We start from the raw sequence: 13,545 nt of genomic DNA, 5'->3' as shown, positions 1-13,545 counted from the left end.
GTGTGCAGGCTCTTGTTAATTAACTCAAACCTCTGCAAGTGCCTGTTTTCCCTGATTATTGTTTCTGAAACCTTACCTACTCTGTATCTAACCGTGCTGTGCCTACCCTGGGTGTGATTGATGGGAAGGTGAAGAGGGACTTTACTTTTTATCTAAGCCAAGCAGTAGCTGTACTAAGCGTGTGTGATGGGACACTGTAGAGGGGCTTTACTCTGTCTATAACGCATGCTGTAGCTGCACTGGGATTGTTAGACCGCACAGCATAGAGGTAAAAGTACTCCATTTTCTTTTAGAGGTAAAAGTACTCCAGTTAGAATAATCAATGCCCTCCCCAAGTAAAGAGATCGTGATCTGCCCACATTGTAGGTGAAACTTAATTGACAACAACCTGTGTATAAAACATAAAAGGTGTCAAGCAGACTCCTGGTTGCTCTCAAAAGTTGCTTTAGCCAGTTGGAGAGTGATCAGAGGAGACTGATTCTTAAAGTGCCAAAGTTTTGTTGAGATGGGGTAGAGACAGTTTGCCAAAATTCAGCAAAGGATTAATGCACTACATTTAATATCAATATCCCCTTGCAGTTGTGAGTTTGGAGAGTCGGGCTTTACACTTGACAACACTGGTGCGAGAGTCTGAGCAGCGTGTGAGTGAGTTAACTACACAAGTACTGAACGAGACACCAAATACAAACTGCACAGACAAAGAGAAACAGCTAAAAGCCTGGGAGTGGCATTACCGACTCTTCAAACGGATGAAAGCTGGCTTTGAACATGCACGTAAGTGTTATGGACCAAACTGCACAGGTGCTGTTTCCTTTTGTTTTTTGTGTGATTTCTCACCTTGTATATCAATGCTTCCCAGTGACCTCCTTCAGCCAGATTAACAGAGCAACCTAAGTCAAAAACCATTTCTGTGGGCAGATCGCTCAGTACTGAGTAGATAGCATTTTTCATGCAAAACAGGGCAGCCAAGTTGATCTCATAGATAATTGCAGAGATGAACAATCTGAACTTGGCAAAGCTTCATATGCGTGAAGCTGAACACAGGCGATGTAAGTGATGCAGACAGATTGGGCTGGCAGGATTCCTGGGTGTGAAATCTGTGGGCTCCTTATTGGAAGTGCATGGCTGTGACAGATTGTCCTAAATGAAAATACCATCTGTAACCAGGATAAAGAATGCTGTAATCTTCCATGATGGTTGCAGGTAGTGTATGATGGAGACATACAGATAAGAAGGTCCCTGAACCAACTGCTGGTTTGTGCTGAATAACTGATTTCAGTCTGGCCGATCACACTGGCAACCCATAAGTGATTTGGGAAAGTTTTTTGGAAATGGAAGTTAAGTGGTCACATCTGTTTGTGCTGAATGTAAAGGCTAGCCTTCAAGAAGATAAATAGAAGCAGCTCAGCTACCATTTTGAGTCTTGCAGCTGTTGCTTAGCAACGCAAATACTGGAAGTCAAGTGCTGAGATTCCAGCTGCAGTAAAATATATGCCAGCCACTTCATCACAGACAGAATCTCAATCACTTCGTAACATAAAACATGGAAACTCTACAGCACAGAGGGAGGCCATTTGGCCCTTCGCATCTGTGCCAGCCGAGAAAAGCTATCCAACCAAATCCCACTTTCCACCTCTTGGTCTGTATCCTTGTAGATTACAGCATTTCAAGTGCACATCTTTAAATGAAATGAGGGCTTTTACTTTTAGCACCCTTTCAGGCAGTGAATTCCAGACCATTCGAACTGGTCTTGTATACCTTAAAATGAAATTCCAGTTCAGGCCAGTACCAGTCATTTCCAAGTTTTACTGGTGTTTCCATCTGCCACTTGTCGCCCATGCTGCTAGCCTATCTATGTCCTGTTGCAGTTGATTGGTATCATCCTCACTGTTGGCCACTCCTCCAAGTTTGGTGTCATCGGCAAATTTTTAAAATTTACTCAGTACTCCAATGTCCAAGTCAAAGCAGTGGTTTTAGCCCTGACTACTGGGGAACACCATTGTCTACCGTCCTCCAGTATGAAAAGTGACCACTTACTATGACTCACTTTTTTTGCCCTTAAGCCAAATATTTATCCAAGTTGACACTGACCCTCCTATTCCATGAGCCTCAGTTTTGTTAGCCAGCCTTTCATGTGGTACTCTGTCACTTTCTTAAAATCCATACAGCCAACATCCACTGCATATTTAATAGCTTTAATTGACGTGTCAAAATTATAAAGGGTTTTGATGGACGAAATAAAGAGAAACTGCTTCCTGTAACAGAAAGGTCAATAACCATAGGCCACAGATTTAAATTTATTGGCAAAAGAAGAGGTGACATGAAGAAATAAACTTAAGTGATGAGTTGTTGTGATCTGGAATGCACTGCCTGAAAGGGTGGCGGATGCAGATTCAATCACAAATTTCAAAAAATACTTGAGCATTCAATAAACCCCTGAAGGGATAAATTTACCAGACCAGAGAAAGAACAAGAGCATGAGATTATTTGAGTAGCTCCTTCAAAGAGCCGGCACACGCATAATGGGCCAAATTACCTCCTTCTGTACTGTATCATTGTATGGTTCTAACCATTGTTCCATCTGCATCATACAGATGAGCTGACAACACTAATAGAAATAAATAAGTACGATCTGATAGCCCTTAAAGAGACATGGCTGTGAGATGACATAGATTAGGACCTGGTTTTGTGAAAGGGAAATCCTGTTTAACCAATTTATTGGAGCTCTTGGAGCAAGTAACACGTGCTGTGGATAAAGGGGAACTGGTGGATGTACTGTGCTTAGATTTACAGAAAGCATTTGATAAAGTGCCACATCAAAGGTTAATGCAGAAAATAAAAGTTCATGGTATAGGGGGTAACATATTGGCATGGATAAAAGATTGGCTGGTTAACAGGAAGCAGAGAGTAGGCATAGGGTCTTTTTCTGGTTAGCAAGGTGTAATGAGGGGTGTGCTACAGGGATCAGTGCTGGGCCCTCAACTTTTTACAATTTATATAAATGACCGGATGAAGGGACCAATGGAATGGTTACTAAATTTGCTGATGACACAAAGATAGGTAGGAAAGTAAGATGTGAAGAGGACATAAGGAGACTACAAAGGGATATAAATAGGTTAAGGAGTGGACAAAGATCTGGCAAATGGAGTATAATGTGGGAAAATGTGAAATTGTCCATTTTGGCAGGAAAAATAAAAACGAAGCATGTTATCTAAATGGTGAGAGAGTGCAAAGCACTGAGTTGCAGAGGGATCTGGGTGTTCTTGTGCATGAATCACAAAAGAATAGTATGCAGGTACAGCAAGTCATTAGGAAAGCTAATAGAATGTTATCATTTATTGTAAGGGGAATTAAACACAAAAGTTGGCAGGTTATGCTCCAGCTATATAGAGCATTGGTGAGATCACATCTGGAGCATTGTGTACAGTCTTGGTCTCTTTATTTAAGGAAGGATGTTAATTCCTTGGGAGCAGTTCAGAGAAGGTTTACTAGGCTAATACATAGAATTGGCGGGGGGGGTGGTTGTCTTATGAGGAAAGGTTGGACAGGCTAGGCTTGTACCTGCTGGAGTTTAGAAGAGTAAGAGGGGACTTGATTGAAACATAAGATCCTGAGGGGTCTTGACAAGGTGGATGTGGAGAGGATGTTCCTTCTTGTGGGAGAATCTAGAACTAGGGGGTCGCTGTTTAAAAATAAGGGGGTCGTCAATTTAAGACAGAGATCAGATGAAATTTTTCTCTCAGAGGGTCTTGAGTCTTTGGAATTCTCTTCCTCAAAAGGCGGTGGAAGCAGAGTCTTTGGGCAGAATTTTATGCCTCGTGGGCAGGTGCGCGCCCGACACTATCGGGTATAAAATAGCATGAGAAGACGTTGGGCGAGCGTCCTGATGTCATCCCGCATGCGCAATCTTCAGGTTGGCGGGTGCGTGTGGGTGTTGGAGCCGGCCCACCATCAATTAAAAGGCCACTTAAGGCTATTAACACCCCAATTGAACCCGATTTTTCGTTGCCCGTGCAATTTCACGCTTGTTGCACGTGCAAAACGGGCAGGCAGGCAGCCCACATTTTGCAAAACCTCATCCAAGGATGGGATAAAAAGGGTCAGCAGCATTGCCAGTGAGTAGTGAAGAGGTGAAGAGTGTAAGAGATAGTTTGCTGCTGGTTGCTTATTTGAACATGACAGCTTTATCTCAGTTCTGAGCTTCATTCTTAGCATTTCTAGGCTTCATTTCAGGACTCATAGGTGTCTCCAAGGCTCCCGAAGAATTTTGGCCGTGTGGACCCTTCCAGGTATCAGACAGCCTTCTGTTACCCTGGTAATGGGGATTGTGGTCTCTGCTGGTGGCACCTCCTCTGAGGAGGAAGAGAGGGGCAGAAGAGAGAGGAGGCCAGGTGGGTGTCCCAATGCAGCTTCCAGGGGAGTGACCTGTGGGAGAAGAGGTGCAGGCACAAGGGGCGCAGGGTCAGCCAGTAGTCCAAGGCGAAAGGGGACGCAGAAGACACCACTATCCTGCTGCCAGGGTTTACAGGCGGCAATGCACCTACCTCAATATGTCTGAGGTGCAATGCCAAAGGAGGCTCCACTCTCCAAAGAGACCGTGACTTCCATTTGTCGGATGATTGGGCCTGAGATCACCTCCAACTATATGGGTGGAAACCCCATGCCAGTGGCTCTGAAGGTCACAGTGGCCCTCAACTTCAATGCCTCCAGCTCTTTCCAGGGGTCAGTGGGGCCTCTTTGTGGAGTGTCTGAATCAGCTGCCCACAGTTGCGTCAAGCTGGTGACAAAAGCTCTGTTCAGGCGGGTAATAACACCTGTCCCGAATGTCTGAAAGGACCCTTCCATTTGAACCCAAAGTCCACTCAGTGTCTGTGCAATAAAGTTTAGAGCCACTCACATCCTGTATTACATACTGGCATACCCTGCACCAAAAAATAAAAAGGTGAAGCAAACTCAAGCCATTACGACAAAAACAAAATTTATCTCATTTTGACAACCTCAAAAAATTAACATGAACTTCTCTGGTTTTCATTTCCCTACCAGTAAACATAAACAAAGCTACACAACAGAAGGTCACCTGTGACCAGTCCCTCTTGTGCTCATGGTGCCTTAAACGTACGTTTGTGAGTGCTATGTCTTGGTGCAGCGCCCCCCCACCCCCGCCACACCTCCCCCGCTCCCTGCTGGCAGCAGCATTGGAGACAGCCTGCTGACTCTGGTGTCTTGTTGGCCTTGATGACCTTGGCAGTCATCCTTTGGCCAGTGGAGCCTGTGTTGGCCTTGCCTAGGAGGGAGCGGCCAGTGCCATAGCTGGCATCTCTGCAGTCATCGCAGCCTCATCAGATGCCACAGTCACTGGCAGAGGGACGGAGGAGCTGTTGCCATCATCAAGAGTGCCCTGAAAGGAGCCCACAGAGACGACAAGCAGCTCGTGCGTCAATGTGAGATCGCTCTGGACCACCCTGCTCACCATTGATGGATGGGCACCTAGCAGGGATACTGGGTGCCTCACCCATCTCCCACACTGGCACTGATCACCTGAGGTCATTGCCTGTGTGAGGGCTTGCAGGTCTGAGCACAACCCCAGGAACCCCTGATTATGTTCCTAGAGCTGCCTTTCCATGAGAGTCGCCACTCTCTCATTGGAGGAGGCAGCGTGCTCAGCCATGAGGGTCAACTCAGTGCTCATACGCCGCATGAACTCCTCCACAATGGAGACCATGGCACGCATACCCTCATGGATCTCCGCCAGATCCTCCCGCACATCCTGTTGGACATCCAGCATCTGCCGCCTAATGAATGATCATCATCTGCCTTCGACTCAGCATCATCCTAACTGCCGGCGCTCTGGGCACTCTCTGCCTCTGCCTGCTCCTCAAGCGAGCATGAAGTGCCCTCACTGCTGTACTCCGACATTCTAGCCGAGAATCCAACGGCCACCGAGGTGCTGGTATCTGCGCTGGTGCCTGGTTCAGAGAGAGAGTGTGATACAGATGCATGTGGAGCCTGGTGGTCATCTGGCGTCAGGGGTGGCTCTTCGGGGCTCTGCGATTGAGTGCGTGCTGGTGAATCTAAGGGAGAACAACAACATGTCTTTAGTTTAAGTCATCATACTGTCATTGTGCATGCCAAGCACTCTGGTGAGACAATGGAGATCTGCATCATGGTGCTATCGCCTTTCAATGATCAATGGGGAATCCAGTTTTGGGGCTCCCATCGATGACGAGACTACACAAGAATGTTTGCACCATCCGAAACTCTCACCTCTGTGCACAGTACTCTTACCTTTGTCTGACACCCCAGCTGCTCAGCGGCCGGTTGACTGAGGTGCGTGACACTTCTCCAACTCCAAGGTGCCCTGCCCGAATCTTGATAGGATTAGGAGGTTTGGGGGGCCTCTGCCTGTCCGCAACCTGTCAGTGTTGTTTTGGGTCGTCTTCTCTTGAAAGGACATAGGACCATAGATTAGTCTACTCTCTGCCTGCAGCACCATTGCAGCCTGGCCAACCTCACCTGAGGAACACCTTGCAGGGCACATCCAAGTTGTCGCCCTCAAGTCCAAGCAGCCAGGGCTCACGCCCTTGATCATCTCATCATCTCCGGCATCATTGACAGATGGCACTCAGACTCTAACACCCCTGAGCTCCACGGGGGTACGGCCAGACTTAAACACTTCAACACACTGATCCATGTCAACACTGCATTCACCGTTCCTGAGCACAGCAGGTCGTTAGACCATTTGCAGCACTGCACCCACGTGCGCCACACAATGTCATGGCAGCTGAACTGCACTGCCACCTCCTCCCAAGCTCTTTTTGTTAGGTGCAGTGGCCTCCTCCTTCCATCTCTGGGAACAAGTGTGTCCCTCTTGGCACCCACCTCCTCCAGGAGGACCGTGAGGCACTTATCTGAAAACCGGGGAGGGGAGGGGTGGGGGGGTGGGTGGTGGTGGGGGTGGGGGGGTGAGGGGGTGTTGGGGGGGAGGGGGGGAGCCACCTGACTTGCCCTCCCATCTAGCATCTCCAGCTGCACTTGAGGCCATAACTTCGATGTTTACAACGCTGCAGATATGTTCTTCCCTTTCAGACTTCAAGGAGCTACCTGTGCCATTTTTAAATCGGCCGCCGTGTCACCATTGGACCCACTGGACAGGCCCCCGCTCCCGCCCACCCCTGCCCGACCACTGGGAAGACGCGTTTCACACTGGCCTTAATTAGCCAGCCAAGGTGAAATTGCTGTCCGGGCTCAATCACAGGGGGTGGCCCTTTTCCTGACTGGTCATGGGCCCACCAATCGCGCCTGCCCGCCAAGGGTAAAGTTTAGGCCTTTGACTATTTCTGAGGCAGAGGTAGATAGATTCTTGATAAACAAGGGGATGAAAGGTTATAGAGCATAGGCGGGAATGCTGAGTTGAGGTTACAATCAGATCAGCCATGATCTTATTAAATGGCAGAGCAGGCCCGAGGGGCCGAGTGACCTACTCCTGCTCTTAATTCATATGTTTGTATGTTGGCATGCTGTGGAGCCACTCTCCACATTTCACACATGGTACTTGGCTTTCCTATTGGGAATTTTCCTGTATCTTCCACATTTCATAAGACAGTAGGGAATAATGGGGGGATGTCAGGCAGCATTAGCAGCACAGAGGACCAGTCTGCCAATACACACAGCAGAATATATAGGCAGAGGTACACATACTTATATCTTATAGAGGAACATTGTCTGAGCAGACTTCACATTAGCAAAGGAATTGTCACTGAGTTATACCACAAGATGCAACTAAACCTACAGCCCACTGGCAGGTGGTACAGGTACTGCACTGCCATGGCTGGAAAAGTCATGACTACCTCAGGGACTCTTGGCCACTGCTTTGTGCTTCCACTTAATGGTTATGCCATACTTCTCATCGGCTCAAACTAACTGCATACTCTAACATGCCCCTGTCAATGTAGTGGAGCCATCCAATGTATCCTTTCACAGAACTACCCCTTCTGCATCTTCCAGAGCATCTTTGATAACTCATGTTTAAAGTTTAATTTCTGAACAATTGTTCTTGTCCTGGATACACAGGAGCCCCAGAAGCACCAACCCATGTGCAGTTATCTGTTGCCAGTAGTACCTCATTGCAGGTGACATTCCATGAACCTCTCAGTGTCAATTCTGCTGTCGTCACAAAATATAAAGGTAAGGATCTGTGAAACATTTTATTTTAAAGTGTGTGGTTCAGTGATTGAAACTTTATGATTGGTTATCTGTTCCAGTAATAATCCCCTGGCTGTGCCAAGATGATATTTTGAGTCCCATATTACCCATCCTCTTGGCTTCTCTCAGTGGGACTGACTGGAAGCAGCTTGAACTGATCAATAGCAGCCATTCATCCCATTAGCACAGCATTGATTGAAACTCAGGTCATAGAATGGAAGGACATTGTGCTAAGCTCTTGCTAACATAACAAAATCTTTGATAATTTCTCTGTCTGGTTTATTGTTGGTGTACAGGAATTTAGCTGCAGAACATTCTGATATATCATCAAATACAATCATAATTATCCAACTTTTTTTCAACAATTTTGTGAATTTTGTACTCAGCAGGGAAGGTACAGCACAGGTAAGACCCGGCTTGTTCAATCTTTGTTTGTGAGGGGCCACATTTCAATTTTTTTCCCACTCAAAGGGGCCAATGAGCAAATTTCAGAAAGATAAAAGTTTGGCACAATATTAAACATGAATTTCAAAAAGTTGAGGCGTAAAGAAAAGAAACAACTTGCTGAGCTAAAATAAAGCAATGTCAAAGCAATAAATTGATAATTTAAAAATGAGCAATCCATAAAGATGACCATTAGAGTGTGAGAGAATTAAAGTGTGTGTGTTCAGCTCATCCCCACTCTCAGGGTGCTCACTCACTCACACTCACCCACACCCATTGTGTGAGTGGGTATGCGTATGTGTTGGTGTGTGGGGCAAGGATGAGTGAGAACCCTGAGACTGGGAGTGAGCCAGACACACACACACTCTGGGTAGAATTTTCCCCCCATTGTGGGGGGTTGTGCGGGGGCGGGGGTGGACCCAATCGCACCTGATGTCACCCCGCGTCATTTTACGCCTCAGTGAGCGGGCTCCATCCTTGCTCACCGAGCCGAAGATTTTCCCCATGCACTTACACTCCAGTGGGCCCTGTTCCTGCTCCCACTCCAGGTCCCGCTCCTGCTCCTGCTCTAGGCCCCCACCCCCACTCTCACCCCGGGCTCCAGCCCCACTGGTCTCACCCCAGGCCTTGGAAATTACCTTGAAAATTACTTTCCCACTGTTTGCTGCTCTATCTGTTGATAGGCCTATCAAAGGCAAATGAAGGGGGACACCAGCCTGTGATTGGATGAGCAGCTTTACAGCAATTTTCAAACCTAACTCTGTTGGATTTCCAACAATGTTTGGCAGGCCAAGTCTGGAGGAGCCAGAGGCTACATTCTGGCCCATGGGCAGCCAGTTCGACAAGCCTGGAGAATAAAACTGGAAATAAAGAAAAACTTGCATTTAAATGGCATCTCTCATGTCGTCAGGATGTCCCAAAGTGCTGCCTGGCCATAAATAGCTTTTGAAGTGTGGTTACTGTTAACACACCAGATAATGAAAGAGCCAAGTTGTACATAAGATCACACAAACAGCATATGAAATTAATGAATATTTAAACTGTTTTGACTGTGTGACAATTGACCAGGACACTGATAAAATTTCTTACTGTTTTTTGAATAAAGTCACAGAATCTTTTATGTTCACCTGAATAGCAATATGTGGTCTCAGCTTAGTTTCTTATATGAAAGAAAGCATCTTTGGAGCACTCATCTGATAGATCATTTAGAGGATTTATTCACCAACTAAATTGAGGCTTGAACCCATTTGTCTTGAGGTATGACTGCTACCACTCAGCAAAGCTGCACCTACCCATGATAAAAGTAGACAAGATCCAAAAATATAACAAGAACCTTGCAGCCAAATCTAATCCTGTCCTTGTCCAGTGTTCAGCCTATAGCTAGAATAACCTGCTTCAATCTATAATCAAGTATCTGGTAATGCTAGATTCCCATTGATTGACTGTATACAACCAATAACCATCCTTTGAAAGTAGACTCATTTCATTCTTCCTGCACCAGTGCACCTGAAATTTCTCTATATTAATTTCTATTTGCCGCTACTTGGGTTGAATTTTCCCAGCATCACTGAGGCAGGTTAGGAGGCGGGAAGGAAGCAAACTTGGAACATAGCACATCAGGTTAGCAACCTAACACATTCCCACCTCTGTGTGATCTTGCCATTATTGGGCCAATTGTGGGAAAGATGATGGCACTACCAGGATCTTATAGATGGTGGAAGGGCCAGAGCCCAGATTTGAACTGGAGGCAGCCAAATAGTGCCAGGCCATGGTGACATGCAGGCTGCCATCACACCCTCTGTCCAGAATAGACCCATAGGAAGGCAATGGCCAAAGCTTCGAGCCATTCTGTTCAGGGACACCCCCACCATAATGATGCCAGACACATGTGACCATGCGCAAGATTTAACTTGCCCCAATGTTATGGAGAGCACTTCCGCTTTAAGGTGCCCTCATGTTCTCCTACCTGAATCAGCAGTGTCCACCACTCCCGGTAGGATTGCCAGATGGACATTGCAGCCAACCCTCTAATTGGGCCTCCCACTTCTCTGGTCTGCCCGCCATCCTAATTTGGCAGGGGTCCCAGACATGGTTTCTTAATTGGCTGGCTCTAGGAAGATCGTGAGTGGCCACTTCTGGGTTCCCAATCTGGAATTTAAGCTGACTTTGGGATTGCAGCCTAACTGGAGAAATCCAAGCCCTTAACCCCTTTGCTGAAATGGTCCAGGCTCAATGGGCTGGATTTCCCAGTCATTAGGGGAACACTGAATTTTTATAATGTTACAGGTGGCAGCTTCCTCTAAAGCACTTCTTATTAATGTGAAGAGCAGGGCCTCCAGAGCCTAATAACTCCAGCCTTACATCAGAGCCTTGTCAAGTTATCAGGACCTCTCGGAGCATCGTTTTATTGGTGTTGTAATTCGGTCAGTCAGTCGTGTAGAACTATGCAAACAACCATAGCTGAGATGGTTAAACGCTAAGTGAGAATTTCCCACCAGACTATAAGGAGTATCTACAAGACGTGACTTCTCTGAATTTCTCCTTGAAGGAAAATAGCTTTGCACAACACATTTTTCAAAGACTGCACTTTTAAAGTTATGACTCTGCTTTTCAGTGTTCATTCTTTCTCTCTGTTACCTTGCAGTTGAATGGAGCACTTCCCATAATTTCAGTTCAATAACAGGAGAGGCCTCACTGGATGACATGAAAACTCTACTCTACACAATGACAGGCCTTGTCACAGTAAGTAGAATACAGATTGCTCATATACCACAATGCAGTGAATTATAAATTAAAGGCAAAATATAAATGATCAAAGATAGCACTAGTTTCATGGATAATTAATGCCTCCATATAATGGCGCTATGAGTTTTCTTAGTTATGGCTTCAACTTTAAATTAATGGGGTTACTGCCTGATTGCATCATTCAATCAAGATAAAGCGTTATTGCTTTGTGGCTTTAACATCTTTCAAACTTCAGGGTGGCACAGATGGTACAACAAGAAGCTTCACGAGGCAGATGATCTGAGTTCAGGCCGACCTATCCTGTGATATGATACATAAATTGGTGATTTACAAGAAATTATCATCAGCTCCTTGAGAGATAGAATCCGTATGATATTTATGACCTGTCTGTTACAGTTTAGATTTTCTCCCTTATTTGTAATTTGAGTTATATGAAATAGCAATCACTAGGAACAGGCAGAGTCTCTCCTGTGGCCTGTTTCTTTATACATGTGGATTGTGCCCAGGAACAGATAGCCACTAATTGTGATATTGATCACTCGTGATCATATGGGATGTCTACCATGTTCTCCTGATTCTCAAATGGTTGAAATTACCACACCATCAAGCTAATGTGACTGTGTCTGACCACAATCTATTGACAAAAAAGAGACTGACTTGAAGGTGTCTTTGCACAAGTGCACATTTTCCATGCACGCAAAGTTTTTCCTGTTGATTGGGTTTATTGGGCTGGATTCTCATGGAGTCAGGGAGATTCTGTGGAGGTGTAAAAATGGCTCCTGGGGCCAGATTCCCAACCCCATTCCAGGTGCCCCCAATTTTTCCCAGTGTGGTTTAAGGTTGTGGGCTAGTTTGGGTCGTAAGCCTGCACCCTGCACTCTCAACTTGGCTGGCTCCATTGTCGGATAGGCATGTCCTAGTCCTCCACAATTCTCATGGAGTCAGGTCAGCTTTTAGAAGACTTGTGGTTCATGACACCTCAGAGGTGTCGTGAACAATAATCTGAATCAGGGAACCTTTTGAAAGGTAAGTTCAAAAGGTCTTACCCATGCCGCCAATGCCAAGCTATGCCCCCCACCCAACCCATGGCCCCTCACTCTCCATGCCAAGCTATGCCCTTCATCCACCCACATTACCCTCATACACTCCATGCCAAGCTATGGTACTCCATGCCCCTTCACCTACTATAAATTCTGTATAGAAATAATGAACCTTATAATGACAATAGGATGTCAAAAAAACTTATAAAAAATGGTAATTCTTCCATAACTTTCCACTTTCTTAAAATGAACTCCTTTCACTACAGACCAATAAAAGTGTCAATCTTCCAAACCATTTAAAGCATTTATAGCAGAAACTAAAAGCACTTGAAACCTCCGCCTTGTGTAAATAAACATTATGCAATTAATATGTGCAATGTATGGCTGGGCCCTCAGCCAAGAATGCATAATGAGGCACTCTTGGTTCATTGTGCATTCTTAGCTAAGAGCCCATACATCCATTTGTGTGTTAAAACAGCTGAACCCCAGGGAAAACATTGTTTAATTGACAGCTCTGGCTCCCTGATCTAGTCTGTCAATTGCACAATGTTTATTTACACAAGATAAAGAAGTTTCAATGCTTGCAGTTTCTGCTATTGATACTTAAAAGTGTCTCAATAATTGACACTTTTATTGGGTTGCAATGAAAGGAGTTTTTTTAAGGCAGTGGAAAGTCAAGAACTAATGAATGTTCAAAAGCTTTTTTAACACATCCATAGGGTTCATTGTTCTATACAGAGTCTATAGTGGGTGAATGGGCATGGAAGCACCATAACTAGGCATACAGGGTAAGAAAGGCCACAGGGGGTGGGTCTGGGGCATGAGGTGGCATGGATGGGGAAATGGGAAGTGTCTGGGTTGTGAGGGGTGAGGGCTAATGGCCTAAACGTTTTTATTATAACTGGGAAGAAGTCCTAGAGCACCAATGGGCGCCTTTTAAACAGCCCATCTCTGCACTTGGCAGCACCTCAGCCTCTTTCCTGGGGTGGTGAGCTGGACTCCTATTAGCACCACCCCACCCCCCAAGCTGGAATGATAATCATGTCTTTGCTGGCAGTTCCTCCCGAGCTGGGCGCACTGAGCCAGGAAATTTTCCAACTCCCGCTACCCGCCT

General features: G+C 45.9%; 1 protein-coding gene across 1 annotated transcript in view; it reads left to right on the top strand.

The window, feature by feature from the left end:
* The window catches only part of LOC144691123 (ankyrin repeat and fibronectin type-III domain-containing protein 1-like), a 753,296-nt gene that overhangs the window by 640,363 nt on the left and 99,388 nt on the right, over positions 1 to 13,545 (top strand). Inside the window, exons 5-7 of the mRNA XM_078559192.1 lie at positions 580 to 774; positions 8,071 to 8,184; positions 11,291 to 11,388. Of these exons, the coding sequence (XP_078415318.1) occupies positions 580 to 774; positions 8,071 to 8,184; positions 11,291 to 11,388 (407 nt within the window). The remainder of the gene's footprint in view (positions 1 to 579; positions 775 to 8,070; positions 8,185 to 11,290; positions 11,389 to 13,545) is intronic.

The sequence above is a fragment of the Cetorhinus maximus genome, chromosome 15, assembly GCF_964194155.1.
Source record: "Cetorhinus maximus chromosome 15, sCetMax3.hap1.1, whole genome shotgun sequence".
NCBI classification, from domain to species: domain Eukaryota; kingdom Metazoa; phylum Chordata; class Chondrichthyes; order Lamniformes; family Cetorhinidae; genus Cetorhinus; species Cetorhinus maximus.
This window is presented reverse-complemented; position numbering and strand designations above follow the sequence as displayed.